Source organism: Natator depressus, chromosome 6 (assembly GCF_965152275.1).
Source record: "Natator depressus isolate rNatDep1 chromosome 6, rNatDep2.hap1, whole genome shotgun sequence".
NCBI lineage: Eukaryota > Metazoa > Chordata > Testudines > Cheloniidae > Natator > Natator depressus.
The window spans coordinates 45,837,085-45,853,424 of NC_134239.1; the positions used below are offsets into that span (position 1 = coordinate 45,837,085).

The 16,340-nt window shown below is 40.0% G+C and overlaps 1 protein-coding gene across 6 annotated transcripts in view; it reads right to left on the bottom strand.

Annotated features, from left to right (window-relative positions):
* GAS2 (growth arrest specific 2) overlaps positions 1–16,340 on the bottom strand; it is a 194,899-nt gene that overhangs the window by 36,396 nt on the left and 142,163 nt on the right. For all 6 annotated transcript variants that reach the window (XM_074955181.1, XM_074955180.1, XM_074955178.1 and 3 more), the window contains 2 exons: positions 13,166–13,310; positions 8,672–8,779 (listed from right to left, as the gene is read on the bottom strand). In XM_074955181.1, the coding sequence (XP_074811282.1) occupies positions 8,672–8,779; positions 13,166–13,310 (253 nt within the window). The remainder of the gene's footprint in view (positions 1–8,671; positions 8,780–13,165; positions 13,311–16,340) is intronic.

Below are 16,340 nucleotides of genomic sequence, written 5' to 3' on the forward strand. Positions count from 1 at the left end.
AGAAGAATCAACATGGCTTTTATAAAGGGAAATCATGCCTCACCAATCTATGAGGATGTCAATGAACATATGGACAAGGGTGAATCAGTGGATATAGTGTACTTGGACTTTTAGAAGGCCTTTGAGGAGGTACCTCATCAAAGGCTGTTAAGCAAAGTATGCAGTCATGAGATAAGAGGGAAGGTCCTGTCCTGGATCAGTGACTGGTTAAAAGATAGGAAATAAAGCATGGGAATAAATGGTCAGTTTTCACAGTGGAAAGGGGTAAATAGTATCGTCCTCAAGAATCAGTACTGGAACCAATGCTATTCCATATACTCATAAATGATCTGGAAAAAGGGATAAACAGTGAGGGGGCAGAATTCATAGATGATACAAAATTATTCAAGATAGTTAAGTCTGAAGCTGACTGTGATGAGTTACAAAGGCATTCACAAAGCTGGGTGACTGGGCAACAAAACAGCAGATGCAATTCAGTGTTGACAAATGCAAAGTAATGCACAATGGAAAACATAATCCCAACTGTACATACAAAATGATGGGGTCTAAATTAGTTACCACTCAAGAAAAAGATCTTCGAGTATTGTGGATAGTTCTCTGAAAACATCTGAATCTTTGAAATTAACTTCCAAAATCCTTATATGGGAAAATGGTCTCTTTTTCCCAGGTGTCCTCTCAACTCTTTAAATTGAGGTGGTTCCCTATCCTCAAAGAAAAAATGGACCAACTGTATTAGTTCAGAGGAACAAACAATGCTATAAAAACAAAAAGAAGTCTCCCCTTCCCCACTTTTTTTTGACATGATGCCTTTGCTGAGAAGCTGGAAGTAGGTCAGCCATAGAGGAAGTCCCCAGGATGGGGTTATGGGTCACAGACATAGCAACAGAGGAAGTGGCAAATAAGAGGGTATAGAATTTAGAAGATGAGGATGTTGGGCTCAGGAGAGGCAGAACAGCTGCTGTGGTGTTGAGGGTAAGGAGGAAAGTTAGAACAACCAAAGATAGGCTGGAGGCAAATCCAGGCATAATAAGCATATCATGGGAAAACTGTGAATATAGCTGTGTATGCATCTCTGGGTCCGAATGGTAGCACAAAATATTTGGGATCATGGCAGTTTCAGCATAATTTGTGCTTCGAAAATGTCCCCCCACAAAATGTCCATATTATCTTATTTCTCATGGTTAATTCAGTGATGATTTCCCTGGGTGGATGTAAATAAATATAAAACAACACATTCTTCTCTCCATGAAGGGGCAGAAGTGTATACTAGATTACTGTTTAGAGACTAATCATATGCACACACAGAGATATACTGGTGCCCCTTTCCATATGAATCCCAAAAGAAAATGCCCAGGCTCTGTTTCCATAGCAACCAAACTATAGTGATGTTCTATGCATGGGTTTATACATTGAGTTAGTTGTAGATAAATCCTTTGGTATTACTACTAGAATAGAATACTGAAGAATATAAGTATTAGAAAAGCACACAGACAATAAAAATGTGATTGTATATGAGAGAGTATGTATTACTCATCGTTTGGTTTGCAGGGGATGATCCTGCAAAATATGGAGCATCTTTCATAGATTCATAGACTTTAAGGCCAGAAGGGACTGTTAGATCATCTACTCCATCATTTTTCAAAGTTAGGGTTGCAACCCACTACTGGGTTGCGGCATGTAAGGCACTGGGTCACGCTGGTTAGCTCCACCCACTGGGACGTTAAAAATCCCGTCGGCGGTGCCCCCCAGCTAAGGCAGGCTAGTGCCTTCCTGTTCTGAAACCGTGCTGCACCCTGGAAGAGACCAGTTGCAGGTCTGGCTTCTAGGCAGGGGGGCCATGGGGTTCTGCATGCTGCCCCCACCCTGAGCACCTGAGCTGGGGGGGGGCACGGTGTCTGCAGGTGAGAGCTGCGCAGAGCCGCTTGCATGCCTCCACCTAGAAGCCAGATCTGCTGCTGGCCACTTCAGGAGCAGTGCAGTCTGTGGTACCAGGACACGCAGTAAGTCCACACCCCAACCCTCCGCCCCAATCCCCTAGCCCAGCCCTGAGCCTCCCACAAACCCAGAACCCCTTTATGCACCCCAACTCCCTCATCCCCGACCCACCCCAGAGCCTGCACCCCCAGCCCAGAGCCCTGACCCCCTCCAGCACCCCACCCTCCTGCCCCAGCCCTGAGCCCACTCCCACACCCTGAACCCCTCATCCCTAGCTCTGTTGGGTCACAGGCATCAACAATTTTCTTCAACTGGGTCCCCAGAAAAAAAGGTTGAAAACCACTGATCTAGTCTGACTTCCTATATAACACAGGCCATAGAATGTCACCCAGTTACCCCTATTTTGAGCCCAAGAACTTGTGTTCAACTAAAATATATCTTCCAGAATGGTATCTTGATTTGAAGACTTCAAGAGATGGAGAATTCATTTCCGTTGGTAATTTTTTCACATGGTTATATCACCTTCACCGTTAAAAATCTATGCCTTACTTCTAATTTGAATTTATCTGACTTTACCTTCCAGCCATTGGGTCTTGTTATGCCTTTCTCCACTAGATTAAAGATCCGTTTAGTAAATTAGAACCTCAGAATTATGAACACCAGAGTTATGAACTGACCAGTCAACCACACACCTCATTTGGAACCGCAAGTATGCAATCAGGCAACAGAAGAGAGACACAAAAAAGCAAATACAGTACAGCTATAGTATTTAAACTGACAAAACGTTTTTTAAATAAATGGAATAATGAGATTATAACAGAAACATGAGGAAAATTTTAAAATTTCACTAAAAGTAACCTTTCACAACTTGTCTTTTTAGATTTTGTTAGCATTAACAAAAGTAAACTACTAAAACAATGAAGGAAACTATTCCTTCTGTATAGTAAAGTTTCAAAGCTGTATTAAGTCAATGTTCAGTTGTAAACTTTTGAAAAAACAATCACAACGTTTTGTTCAGAGTTATGAACATCCTCCATTTCTGAGGTGTTTGTAACTCTGAGATTCTATTGTATTTTCTATGAGGAGATGAGCACTCTGAAGTGTTATTGACCTCAGTGGAAATTGAGGGGTTTAGTACCTCAGGCCTGAACAAATTAATGCTAACAAAATCTAAAAAGGCAAGTTATGAAAGGTTTCTTTTAGTGAAATTTTAAAATTTTCATCATGTTTCTGTTATAATCTCATTATTCCATTTATTTTAAAAAAATGTTTTGTCAGTTTAAATACTATAGCTGAAGGATTGAGGATATTAAGGAACAGCTGAGTGTCACAAAACCACTTAGTGACACAGTGGTGGGAATGGGACACAATGAGCAAAATCATAGAAATGTAGGGCTGGAAGGGACCTCAACAGGTCATCTACTCCCTCTAGTCCCAGAGCTAATGTGCAAGTGGTTTCCTGTACATGGTATATGCATATGGGAGTGTTAACTCTAAACCAAAGGATCAGATTTATACCTTATTAAATTGGATACCATCATTTATTTTAATTCAAGTAATTAGCATGCATTATTATAAAATGCAGCTTCTGTTACCAGCATTTAAGCAGCCTTTACAGTTATCTACTCCAGCCTAGCAGGCAAACACCACATAAGTGAATTAAGGAAGAACAAAATAAAGAGAAGATGCAATTCTCATTTAAAATACAAGTGTTTTCAGTGTTTAAGCTTTCATGTTCACTTCATGGAAGGCATGCTCAGTTTAAGCAGGGTCTGAAATCCAATCTGTTAATTTCCAATCTCAAGGAAACTGGAATGGGGAAACAAACCTTAGCTATACTATATTGTCAGACAGGTCCTTGTCGTATTTTTAAATAAAGATTTTCATTTTGCTTTAATATTGTTTGTTACACATTTTGCTCTCTTTTTATATCACATGTAAATACACTCTGCTGAATACCAAAAAAAACAGATTTAATGCCTGATCCTATAAATCCTTGCTCCTGAGAGTAATATTCACTGAGGAAAGTAGTCCTATTTGTTTCAGTGGAACAACTCACTTGAGAGAAGATTATTCTTGTGAAGGATTGGGTTCATTGTATTTTTGTTTTCTTTTTTATTCCAAAGAGAATTTTTTTCTGTGATAAATATTCCAGGCTGACAAATATTAATTTTGGGTAAATTGCACATGAGGGTTGTATTCTGCTAGGTTTGTTTTTTATTGGTGATGTGACAGGGTCAGGCCAGATGGCTACAAAAGAGTGGTTGAAGGTAGATACATTAGTTCCAGGTTAAGCAGATCCCTTTTCCCTGGGTAAAATAACAGGGACTATTCCAGAACACTCAGGAACTTTCTAAAATTAATTAAGGCTAATCAGGACACCTGGTTTAAAAAGGCTCTCACTCCAGTTAGTGAGGTGTGTGCGTAAGGAGCTGGGAGTGAGAGGACGTGCTGCTGGAGGACTGAGGAGTACAAGCATTATCAGACATCAGGAGGAAGGTCCTGTGGTGAGAATAAAGAAGGTGTTGGGAGGAGGCCCTGGGGAAGTAGCCCAGGGAGTTGTAGCTGTAATGCAGCTGTTACAGGAGCCACTGTAGACAGCTACAATCCACAGGGCCCTGAGCTGGAACCCAGAGTAGAGGGCGGGCCCAGGTTCTCCCCATCCCTCCATCCCCCCAACTCCCTATTTGATACCGGAGGAGTTGACCTGGACTGTGGGTTCCACCAGAGGGGAAGGTCTCTAGCCTGTTCCCTGATCCACTAGGTGGATCAGCAGGGACTGTGGGGATTGTTCTTCTTCCTTTTCCCCATGCATGTCAGTGATGAGGCTAACTGTGTGAATGGCAGATTTGAGCCCCGGAAGTGGCCAAACTGAGGGCTGCCATGAACCTCTGAGGTGAGCAAATCTGCCAATAAGCGCAGGACCCACCAAGGCAGAGGAGGAACTTTGTCACAGTGGGGTTGTAACTTGCTTTTAAAATAGCAGCATAAATCCTTACAGAAATGAAATAAGGGAAGTATTCTTAATTTGTCTGTTAAAAAAGTTGTGGATCCAGAACGGAAGAGGAATTTATTGCAGAGGGATAACTTCATTAAATACTCATTAGCATTTTCTTTTTGTGTCCCATAATCACGAACTCATCTACTGTAATTACAGTATAATTGCATTTATAATGAACACAACGGTATTAATGTGGCCATAATGTAATTCTACCATGACCAAGCAATAATAGTAGTACCATTAAACCAAAGTGCTATATAAGTTCTCAGACATGATCTATGGTTACATCTACATATACGGTGGAGTGTAGAGTACAGACACTACACTCCCAGCTAGCATGGCTATAAATACCAGTGTGAACTGTAAGGTATGGGTTAAGCAAGTAGAGTATATACCCTATGCATCCCACTAAATGCCAAATAAATGCTTTTCATGTCTACACTGCTATTTTTAGCAGTGTAATGTCCCACCGCCTCCCCCACCAAAGCCTTTCCCCACTGCCCAACCTTTCAGTGTGGCATATAGCTACACACTGCAGTGACAAGTGTGGATGTAGTCTGCCTTTCACATGTAGTGCCTGCACTGTACACACCACCCTAAATATAGACATAGCCTATCTTCTTACTTCACAAGTTTCACACACAATGGTGTCTAGGTGCCCCCGGAGGTGGGTGACATCTAAAAGTGGGCAGGCAAAAGTGACAAGTAGAGGTACACTCAGCCAGCTTACAGGAGCAGGTGAACTTTAGCCCATGGGTAAAATTTTCAAAAGTGCTTAAGTGACTTAAAAGCCTAAGTCCCATTTTTTAAAGTGACTTGGACAGTGAGGCCAGATTTACAAAGGTATTCTGGTGTCTAAAGATGCAGATAGGCACCTAGTGGAATTTATGAAAACACCTAAGTGACTTAGTGCCTAGCTCCCATTGAATGTCTTAAGTCACTTAAGCACTTTTGAAAATGTTACCCTAGTATCTGATGCAAGTCAGTGAAAAGTAGATCCAGGATGGCAGAGCAAAACAAAGAGCCAGTTAAGAGCTATATTCTATAACTTCAGGCATCTCCACAGCATAAATCAAGCCCAGCAGAGCAGCTCTCCACTGTGTGCAGAAAGGTAGTTCTGGTCTGCAGAGGATTTCAGTATTTCAAAGTTTGATTTTGTCCACAAAAGGGAAAGCCTTGAGGTCCCTGCTCTGAGGTGAACTGCCCCAGAGCCACAGATTCCAGTCCAAAAGCCAAGCCATCAGTAAACAGTTTCACCATATAAGACCCTAACCCTTGTCCTATTGAAGTCAGTGGAATTTCTTCCACTGGGCTCTAATTGAAGAGCCATAAATCCAGATAATATTGTTGCTGAACCAAACTAATCTAGAAATTTCATCCAAATCCTTTAGTCAGTTACTTTATATGCAAGGGGACAGTTGATGGCAGTGTCCAGGGAAACGACCTATGTCATAAATGGAACAGATGAGACAGAAGGAAAAATTATCTCCAGCAACATCAGGAGATGGTGCCAAATGACCACTGAAATTAAATGCCAGTTAAGCATCTCTCTACCTGTATTTCTACTATAAGTAAGGACGTTTATAAAGGGTTCAAAAGAAAAGCCTAATGCATGTATTAATGTATATGTGAAAAATCCATAGCTTGAAGGGTTAAAACAAGCTGGTGAAGAATTACTATAACCCAGTGGAACGCTCCATAATGAGACAGAGTCTAGTGCAACCAAACTATAATGTACTTTATTTTTGAAGTACACTAACTATGGGTCAAGCAGCTCAAGCCTACTTCCACTGAAGTCAATGGCAAAATTTCCAATGACATTAATAGAGCAGGATCTGGCCCTAATACTGTAGTTTGATGTCTAATCCATATCATAGTTAGATTTTTTTTGGCACAATTCTACCTGGAATGCAGAAGCGTGATATGAAAGGGGTGTTTTGTTTGCACACTTGGAATGGAACACTGACTTGGAATGAATTGTATAACAGAGAAGCCAGCAGTGGGGAATTTGTGACACAAAATTTTGGAAGGAAAACTTACAGTTTATCAAAAAGAGAGGGTTAAGAATGGTTTAAGATTTGTGATTTAAGACTAAAAATAAAGGAAGAAATCAAAAGTGCAAGCTGGCTAAAAAGCACCAGTTTTATACAAGGCTACTTTCAAAGTACAGCTGAAAAACTATAGTTACTCATTTTCCACTGTTAAAAATGTGTTTTTAATGGGAACAACAGTGACTTGTGAAACTTGATACTGTGAAATGTAATAGAGGACAAAAATTAAACTAGAAATGTGAATTATAAAACCCCATCCGTTATGTGCATAAATGCACAGCTATGGCCTTTGGCTGATTAACATTAACTTTTGCACAAACTGATTAAAAAGTAATCGTTTTAGTGCCCTAAATATATTGTAGAGTTAAAAGGAAGTTTCAGAGGCAATAAACATAAATTCCTTTCTTTATCACATTAAAATTCCTTTGCAGAGTCCATCTGTAGCCCAATCTTTCATTTTGCGTAGACTCAGAACTCCTTTTGAATTAATTAAGGGTTTTCAGGCTCCTATTCAGCAATGCACTTAAATGTGTGCTTAACTTTAATCACATGCTTAAGTTCATTCCAATTTAGCAAAGCCCTTAAGTATGCACTTGACTTCAATGGGACTTAAGAATCTTCTTAGAGTTAAGCATATCCTTTAGTGTTTTGCTGAACTGGGACCTCAAGGAATGCAGGACTGAGAATGTGAGGGAATAAATATTACTTGCAGGTTCAAAAGCTAAGATTCCAATTGACTTCATTTGTCTAAAAAGACTCCCAGTGACTTCTACTGATTTTGAATCAGGCCCTAAACCCCCAGCTGTGCAAGAGCAGAGCCACGTACCCCTGGTGGAGTAGAGATAGCACAGTCCATTTGCTCCAATGAGAAGAGGAGTTGAGTTGCAATTTTTGTCTGGCTACTACTTGTGTCTAGCACAAATGTATGTTGGGGGAGGGTGGGGGCATAATGACAGACTGGATCTTGGCCTATATAAAATCAATAATTTGGGTATTTTCAAATTACTAAAATAAGCAAATATACAAAAGATTAAGATTTCAGAATGACTGCAAAATTGTGCCTTTTGGGGGCAGCTCAACCAGATAGAATTCTATGTGTATTACCAATACGATTCTGCGGTACGTGAGTTAACGTACTCCCTGTGAAAGATGCCTGTAGTAGTGCAATTTTGCCCATGCTACCCTACCAATGTACGTCAGCCATGGGACGGAGGGATCGGAGAGTAATTTAGACTCTCATTCAGTCTTTGATCTCTCTCCTGAGACTGTCAAGAAGGGTACCAATTAACACAAAGTGGGACGATGGCTTTTCCGACAAGAATACTATTCCAACAGGAAATAAGAAACCATCATCTCTATTTGTGAAGATTCTTCGTCACCATTTATCATGGCCAGCATGGAATCAATGACCTAGAAGTAGAAGACTCTACCATGTTATTAATTCTCCAACCCAACTACCCCTTTCCCCTTCCCCTGCACCCTCCTGTGGACTATATCTCCCCAATTGTGCTGTGGATGAGAATCTGTACTTGTCAGAAAGAAAATATTTTCTTCCATTAACCAGTGGTGCCATTTTAACCTGGAAAGAAGCAGCCCAAGCATTAAAAAATGTTGCTGTCAGAGGGCAGATATCAGTGATCCCCAAAAGGAACATTGCATAACATGAAAAATGAAAACTTTTTACCCTAATAAAGAGGATCTTCTCTCCAACTCTGTACCGTCCTTGTGAAAGACGCTCCACACAGAATTTATTGGGGCATTTACAAGGAGGATCTTCAGAAATGTGTTTGACCTGAAAAACAAGTTATTATTGTATCTCTTTAATAGAGCGTACCTGCAGCAAACTGTTCAAAAGGGTAGTTAACATAATGTCATGCCCTTGATTTATTCTCTGTCATCGTGACAAATGACTTCTTCCTAACACCTCTTCAGGCTTTTAATTAAGGCACTATTGCTGAAATTGTCTTACTTCTTTTTTCCCTCAACTCTAATGTTTTTAATAGTATGGCATTGAGTGACTTTTTAAGACATTGATTTCAATACCATCGCTGCTACTAATGGGCAAAATCATGAAATCTATACTAAATTTCTATGTGGTCCATAAGGAACAATCCCAGTGTATTCTATGCGTTTTTTGCTGAATTAAGAATGAGTAAAAACTGAACGAAGACTTCAGGATTTGGCACTTCTGGTACAGGTAAAGCCTTGAATCAAATAGTAATAAACCTCATATAGCATTCAGATATTAGCAACACAGGCTCTCTTCTTACGTTAAGCCATGTGAAGGGGGGCGGGGGCACAAATCGGTGATCACAGCTTTTTCAGGGCCACTGTTTTTTTCTCATTCTGCAGTGTTTCTGACATAGCTTGGGGACCCACAAGAAAGACCCTATAGATCTTAAAATATCTGCAGAAGGATCTTTTGCATCAGCATCTTCTGTCATCACCCAGTAATGACAACATAGATGATGTGTCCTCCCTTTGGGTCATGGGCAGAGTTCAGATGGGCCCAAGGATTGGGCCATAATTTCTTCTTGAAATCTACATGTATTTTCAATTACATAAAATGGTAACATTAAACAAATCTATATTCTTACTCATTAAAAATATTAAAATGAAAAATAAATACAGCAGCAGTTTTTTAAAGCATCTGTGAAATCCAAGGTTCTGGGGATTCCCAAGTCAGAAGGGAATTCCCAGGTGTGGAACGATAAAGTAGAGGCCGGTGATGCTCTCAGACACACAGTTTGCTATGGAATTGCACTACATAACTGAGTGATCAACTTAGCCCAAAGTTTTGTCAGTCTGAAGTTGATGGTATGTGAATGGAATTGAACTCTACTGATTTTTGGAGGGTAGATTTACAATTAAAATTCACCTACAAGTCTCAGATGAAAAGTAAAGGAAGTCCAAGTATTGAAGTCCTGAGTATATCTGATACACAAAAAGGAAGCTGCCCAGTAATTTCTCCAGCGGGGCTTCCCTACTAATAAGATTAACACTGCTTTATCTCAGAGATAGAGGACCTGATTTCCCACAATCTTCACCTTGCATATCCTTTTACACCTGGGTAAAACACTATGCTCACTGATCATGAGCCAGAACCCAAGCTAAACTCAGTGCCATTCAGAAGAGTTGCAGGGAGAAAGGTGCCATTTATGTTCCCCCTAGCCTCAGCTCTGAGATGTTCACCAGTGCAGGAACATGGCTGAGGTAGATGATGTGCTGCTGCACTCTCGTGGTTGCCTGATGTTGCATTAGTCAATTGGGAGCTGTTATCGGCAGGTGTAATTTAGAGTTGCCTTGAGGATTCTCTAAGTTACTGGTGTAAAAAATGGACCCCAAAGCCCAGGGATCAGGGATGAACAAGGGCTGTTGAAAGTTAGTTTTGCCCTGTTCCTCATTTACATCAGCCAAACTTCAGCTCCAACTGAGAATTCAGCCTTGAATGTGAAACCAGTGACATTAATATTTAGTAGATGTATATTCTGAACTTTTAGGTGATCTTAAAGTAGCATAACCATCAATGTCAACGAGCAGATCTGGTTGAGTGAACTCTAATTTGACATTCAAGTAGCACTTCCACTAAGAAACAACACTGACAAGTGCATGAAGGCAATCATTTCCACATACTGTCCTTCTCTTGGATGAAAGCTGACCTAATGTATTGATGTCAAATGAAACAAAATGCAGGACGCACTTTCCAAAGGTTTTGTCCACTTCACATAACACTCAGCAGACCTTTTCAGATCCAATTTGTAAACTAAGACCCCATAAAAAGAGACTGAGAACAGAAAGAAAGCTGCTAGAATAACTTACTGATGAAAGTTTGAGTAACACTTTCTTAGACAGGAAGAAGGCCAGGGTCATGTACTGGGGCTCTGTTAGGTATTTTGGTTGTCTGACAAAAATACAGGAACAGATCTGTTATACAGAGTAGGAGGTTTTAGGATTTAGGTTTTATACTTGAGGGAAAACTTCAACACGTCAAAGGAACTTTCTTTTTGTTGGAGGTGATTGGGGATATGGATAGATGTAAAAAGTGAACAAGTTAACTAACATTTTTCTGTAATTGATCTTGTCAGCTGATGGCAGGAAGAGGAACTTTTAACATTGACTTACCCTCTATCACCTAATTTGAGGGCTTTCCACCTTATTGTGAAAATGATCCAATGCTCCCATCTGACCAGGCCTTTTCCCTTGTGGAATAATTGCTGGGAATTATTCCACCCTCACTCAAAAATGTGCAGTAATATTGTCGTGAAACTTACTTCATAGCTTGAAATTATACTTGGCACTAAACACATTAAAAATGGTCATTGGGCTTGATTTTCGGTCACTTATTTGTTTTAACACCAGAATAATTCCAGTGGCTCCAATGGAAATTCTCCTCACATTCACAATGTCATCAAGAGTATTAGGTCTAGGATGTTGAATATCAAACCAATCTTAAGATATTCAGGACCTCTACCATCCGCTTAAAACAGGAGTAACTCTACTGAAGTCAATGGGTCATACCAAATGTAGGTTGCAGGAGCTGCAAAAGGTATATCTGGACATATATGTCCTCGGATCTTGGGACTGCACACCAGAGTGATCGTCTAAATGCTCCCCAAATTAGCTTGCCCATGGCCCCAGGGTCTAACAGGAAGGGATCGCCTGTACATAGATACATGCCAACCATGCCCTTTGGTGACACTCCTTATACTAGAAGCCAGCAGAAAGGTGGTGTAGGGCCTATTATGATAACTCTATGCTGCCAAGGATTCACCTGAGCAGTGGGAGTCCTCCAGTAGCTGGGTCTGCTACCTTTAGGGTTGCTTTGTTCTGGGTAAGTAGCACAGAGCAGCTCAGTGTTGGGGAGAATCAAAGCCAATTGATTTATACCACTGTAAATCTGGTACAAACCAGAGGATAATTGAGCCCTTACTGTTGCATTTGCCATTGCTGCCTCCACAACCCCACTGGCCTGAGGTGCATAGAAGTATTATTGACTGGAATTTAAAAATCAAATATGGAAGTGGAGGGCAAAATTAAACCCTGTTTTATTTTTTGTGTCTGCTTTGTATGAGTGCTGCCATTAGTTTATAGTGTGGGGACAGTGAGGATCAGGAATTTAACTGGATAAATTCAACCCTTTCTATCCCTACTGCATTTTAAATTAAAGAAGATGGCTGGAGACAGCCTTCATACTCTCTTCTCTGTTCCCTTGAGATATACAGTCATCTCTTCCATTCTAAACATACCCGCATTCTCCACAATCCTCCAAGAGAAGCAATGAGTGGGTTTGCATAGTTAAAGATGACACAAAATATAAAAGTTAAATGTAACCTATTTACATTTTAAAAATACATTTTTCATTAAAAGAATGAACATTAGATTCCATCTGCTCATTGTAACACAAAAGTGGCACATAGGTTTTTCAAGAAGCGCTTTGTAACTCCCAGGTGGCACATCTACCATGTGATATAGCAGTTACTATAGTAACTGTTTCTTTTTATAGAATATATTTGTAATTTCCTAGTTAACCTCTTCATTGCCTCAAAATGTCTCTTTCAGCTGATTCCAGCTGTTTCAAAGTGAACCCCTCTTGTGGAGCGTAACTGAGAAATGATCACTACAGTATCGTGTAAAGAGCTTAATGGATTGTAAAGTAAGGTATTTTCCCTGGTAATAGTGAGGAAAAAAATCTATTTTGAACTTGTTTTATGCTAGAAGAGACATGCAGACCGAGAGCATAAAAAGAGGCTCAAATAACTCAGAAGTGTTTTGTTAGAAATATGTACAAGTCAGTAAGGGACAAATCTCACAGTCCTGACTCAGTCTTTCCTCAGAAAAAACAGCAAATGAGAGTTCAGTCAACAACTAGTTTAAAAAAATGAAATAAAATAAAAATAATGACAGCCAGACCTGGACCTCAATAAGAACTTCAGCACTGCAAAGATGGGCCAAATTGAAGATTTCCATTATCCACTAAAATTTTCCAAACTGCAAATATTTGTGGTCACAAGTGATATTAATTGTAGACTCTTGCAAATCTTGTCATTAGCCCTCTAAATGTGGTGAGATGTCAAACTCAGGCCCTTATGTCCTGTGTATGTCAGAATGTGTCAGGAAGATGTTAGTCTATTCTTTTGTCGATATCTCATGATAAGAAGCCTTGCCCAAGCACACTTACAGCATCATCCAACAGTTTTCCTGTGCTCTTTTTCCCTGGAGACTTTGTTGGGGAGGGTGAAGGAGACGGAAGAGGAGCTGAAAGTATTTCCTCTTGTTCAATCTCTTTCTCCAGCTTTATTAACCCAGGAGGTTCCACACCAAACCTTTTGAAAACATGCAAACAAATTACCAGTGCTTTCATATTTTAATAGATCATGATGCATAGACTTCATACATATACAGCTGTGCAACACAGAATTGCTAAACACACTAATGAAGGGATAAGTACATGATATACTATTGTAGCTGCTATCAGTATCATAAATATGCGGTATGAAATTAAAATAGTATCTCTCATTTAATCAAATTTACAACAAATGGACTTAGTTTTCAGCTTGTTAGAGAAACATCTATAAATATGTGATATGGTATTTGGTATGTGCCACAGAGTGCGCACACGTTCTCGCCCTCTTGTCCCTGTGCTCAGGCTGGTCAAAGAAAGGGTCCCAATGCCTCTTCCAGGTGTTTCACCCATGTCTCTTTATTTACAGTGCTTAGTGCAGCCCCAATTCCTCCAACACCGATCCCCACACTGGGTCTTCTGGCTTCTCTCCTGGCTAGCCTCCTCACTGAGCCTTTCCCTGGGCTTATATCTCCTCCCAGGCACCAGCCCAGCTGGCTCCACTTGGCTCAGCTGATTCCCCTGAGCCTGCCCTCGTTAGGGTCTGCAGCTGAGCTCCTTGCTGAGTGTCTGGGCCCCTGCACCCGGCTGCTCTGCCGGGAAGCAGGGGAGGAGCCACTCCTTTATCAGGGCATCCAAGGGGTTTATACCTGCCACAGTATGTGAAAGACACATCCCAAAATTGTTTAATATGAGAGTTCAGTTCAGAGAACATCTACTTCACATTTCATCGTTCTCTCAGACTTTTTCTAGGAATTATGAAAACTTAAATAGTTTTCACAATAAATCTATATGAGAAAAAATTAATCTGTTAAACCTGAGCATAACCCGCTGTAATAGGTATTATGCCCAGTTTACAGATGGGTAAATGGAGATAGATTCAGGCCACATTTTTTCAAGAGTGGGCACTGATTTTGTGCACCTCAATTTTTGGGAGTCCAACTTTGAATCTGTGGGGTTTGTTGTTGTTTTTTAAAAACTGCGCAGTAATCACTGTTCCAATTTAAGTGAATTCCTGAAAATCTTAAAGTGTCTCAAGTTTGGCACTCAAAAAATGGAGGTACCCAAAATCAGTGGCTACTTTTACAACTTTGGTTGTAAGTTACTTGGCCAATGTCATATAAGGAGTGAGTAGCAGAGTTAAGACAGAATCCCAGAATCCTGATGCCTACTTCACAGAACTAACCACTGAACTACACCCCATCTTTTTCTTTTTGAACTGAACAAGAAAAGAAAATATCTTTTTATATGATAAGTTCCTTTTAGCTAAAGACCACCGTGCTAAATATAGGTTTTCACATCAAACCAATTTTTTAGTGAAAATACATATTGTATTGTGTAATATAAAACCCTAGGGCCAGATCCAGAACTATGTTGATTTACACCAGCTGATGACCCAGCCACTAAAGTTCTGTACCAAAAATATACCAAGTATTAAAGACTAACATTATCATAGAACTTAAAGTCATATAGGCAAAGGGCATAAGTGTATATATTGGCCCTTGCATTTTTCATTACAAATTACAAGCTAATCACACTGCTGCAAGGTAAGTTAATACCGAGAAAACTAAGAAATCAAATCTGTGCTTGTATTGGCTGCTAACTGGTGCAGTCTGCCTAACGAAAAGTCAGCCAACATTGGAGCGAACACTTATATACAATCCATTTACTTCCTGTCTGTCTGCAGATGCTGACATGCTGTAAATCATTAAATTCCCCCTGGGCTCTAAGCCTACACCTGCATGAGGCCTTACTCATCAAATAAACCGTTCCCATTCGCATTAATGCTGCTTCTTTGCTTCTGCTGCTTTTCAGAATCTAACTCACCTCTGATTTCTATCATTATTATAGATAACTTTAACAAACTTTCCATTAATCAGCTGAAATTAAATTTAAACATATATTCTCCATGTATTGCATCACGATCAAACAGCTTAATTAGAAGGTTGAATCGACAAAGAAATCCTTCTGCTCTTCTCACAGTGGCTTTCCATGCAAAAAAAGGTACAAGCCCTGTACTGAGAACTATGTTGGGAATTTCCTTCTCTACTCCTTTCTAGCCTGCCTTCTCCATAACTACAAATAGAGCAGCATCAGACTGTAAAATGATCTCCGATAGACTTCTAAGAGCACCACTTCCTATTTTTCCCAAGGAAAAATTAAGTACAATACCAGAAAGATATAACTTCTCAACAGACTATAATTTTCAAACAAAAAACATCTGGGGGCTGATTTTAAAAAAAAAAAGTTTTACAGCCACGTAGGAAGAATTCCAATTCTTTTTGTAGAACAGAAAGCTTAGCTATTGCATGTCATACCACCAAAAAAGCAGCACACAGATATATTTGCACCTAATTCACTTTCCAGAATGTAAACATTCTTTAAGACATATTTACACATGTAGCGAGGTTGATTCTGCTCTCTATGTCAATTTTACCTCAGTGTAATTCCAACTATTTCACTGGAGCTACTCCTACTTTACAAAGGTGTGAAAGATGAATCAGACCTGCACAATCCCACTGATTGCAATGGAACTGGATAGCCTAAGTCAGTACTGCATTTTACCCCATAGGATTCATCCATCTTTCACAAGGACTATCAATCCACTCATGTGGGATCAGTCAGTACAGAATTTGGCCCATTGTATTTATTGAATTAAAAGCCTGTGAGTCTTATACACTTTATTCATGTTTCCTGCTTTAACTTCCATCATATGAACAAAAGAGAAAAATCAGAAAAGTTATTGATTGGGGCCAGTAGCTGATTAGCCATTGTTTACATGTAGAACAAGATTTTAGTTTCTGATAATGGGCTGACCCTCTGTCTAACACTGTCCCTGATCTTGCACTTCTAAGTCTCATGAGTACACTTCAACTGGAACTACTCACATGAGCAAAGGCTGCAAGATCGGGACCACAGATTACTACAGTGGGAGCAGACTCAGGCCCTGAAGGTCTGTCAAGAGCCTGAAATACAAATAAACTCTTCTCTAAAGAAAGGCCAACCCACTGTC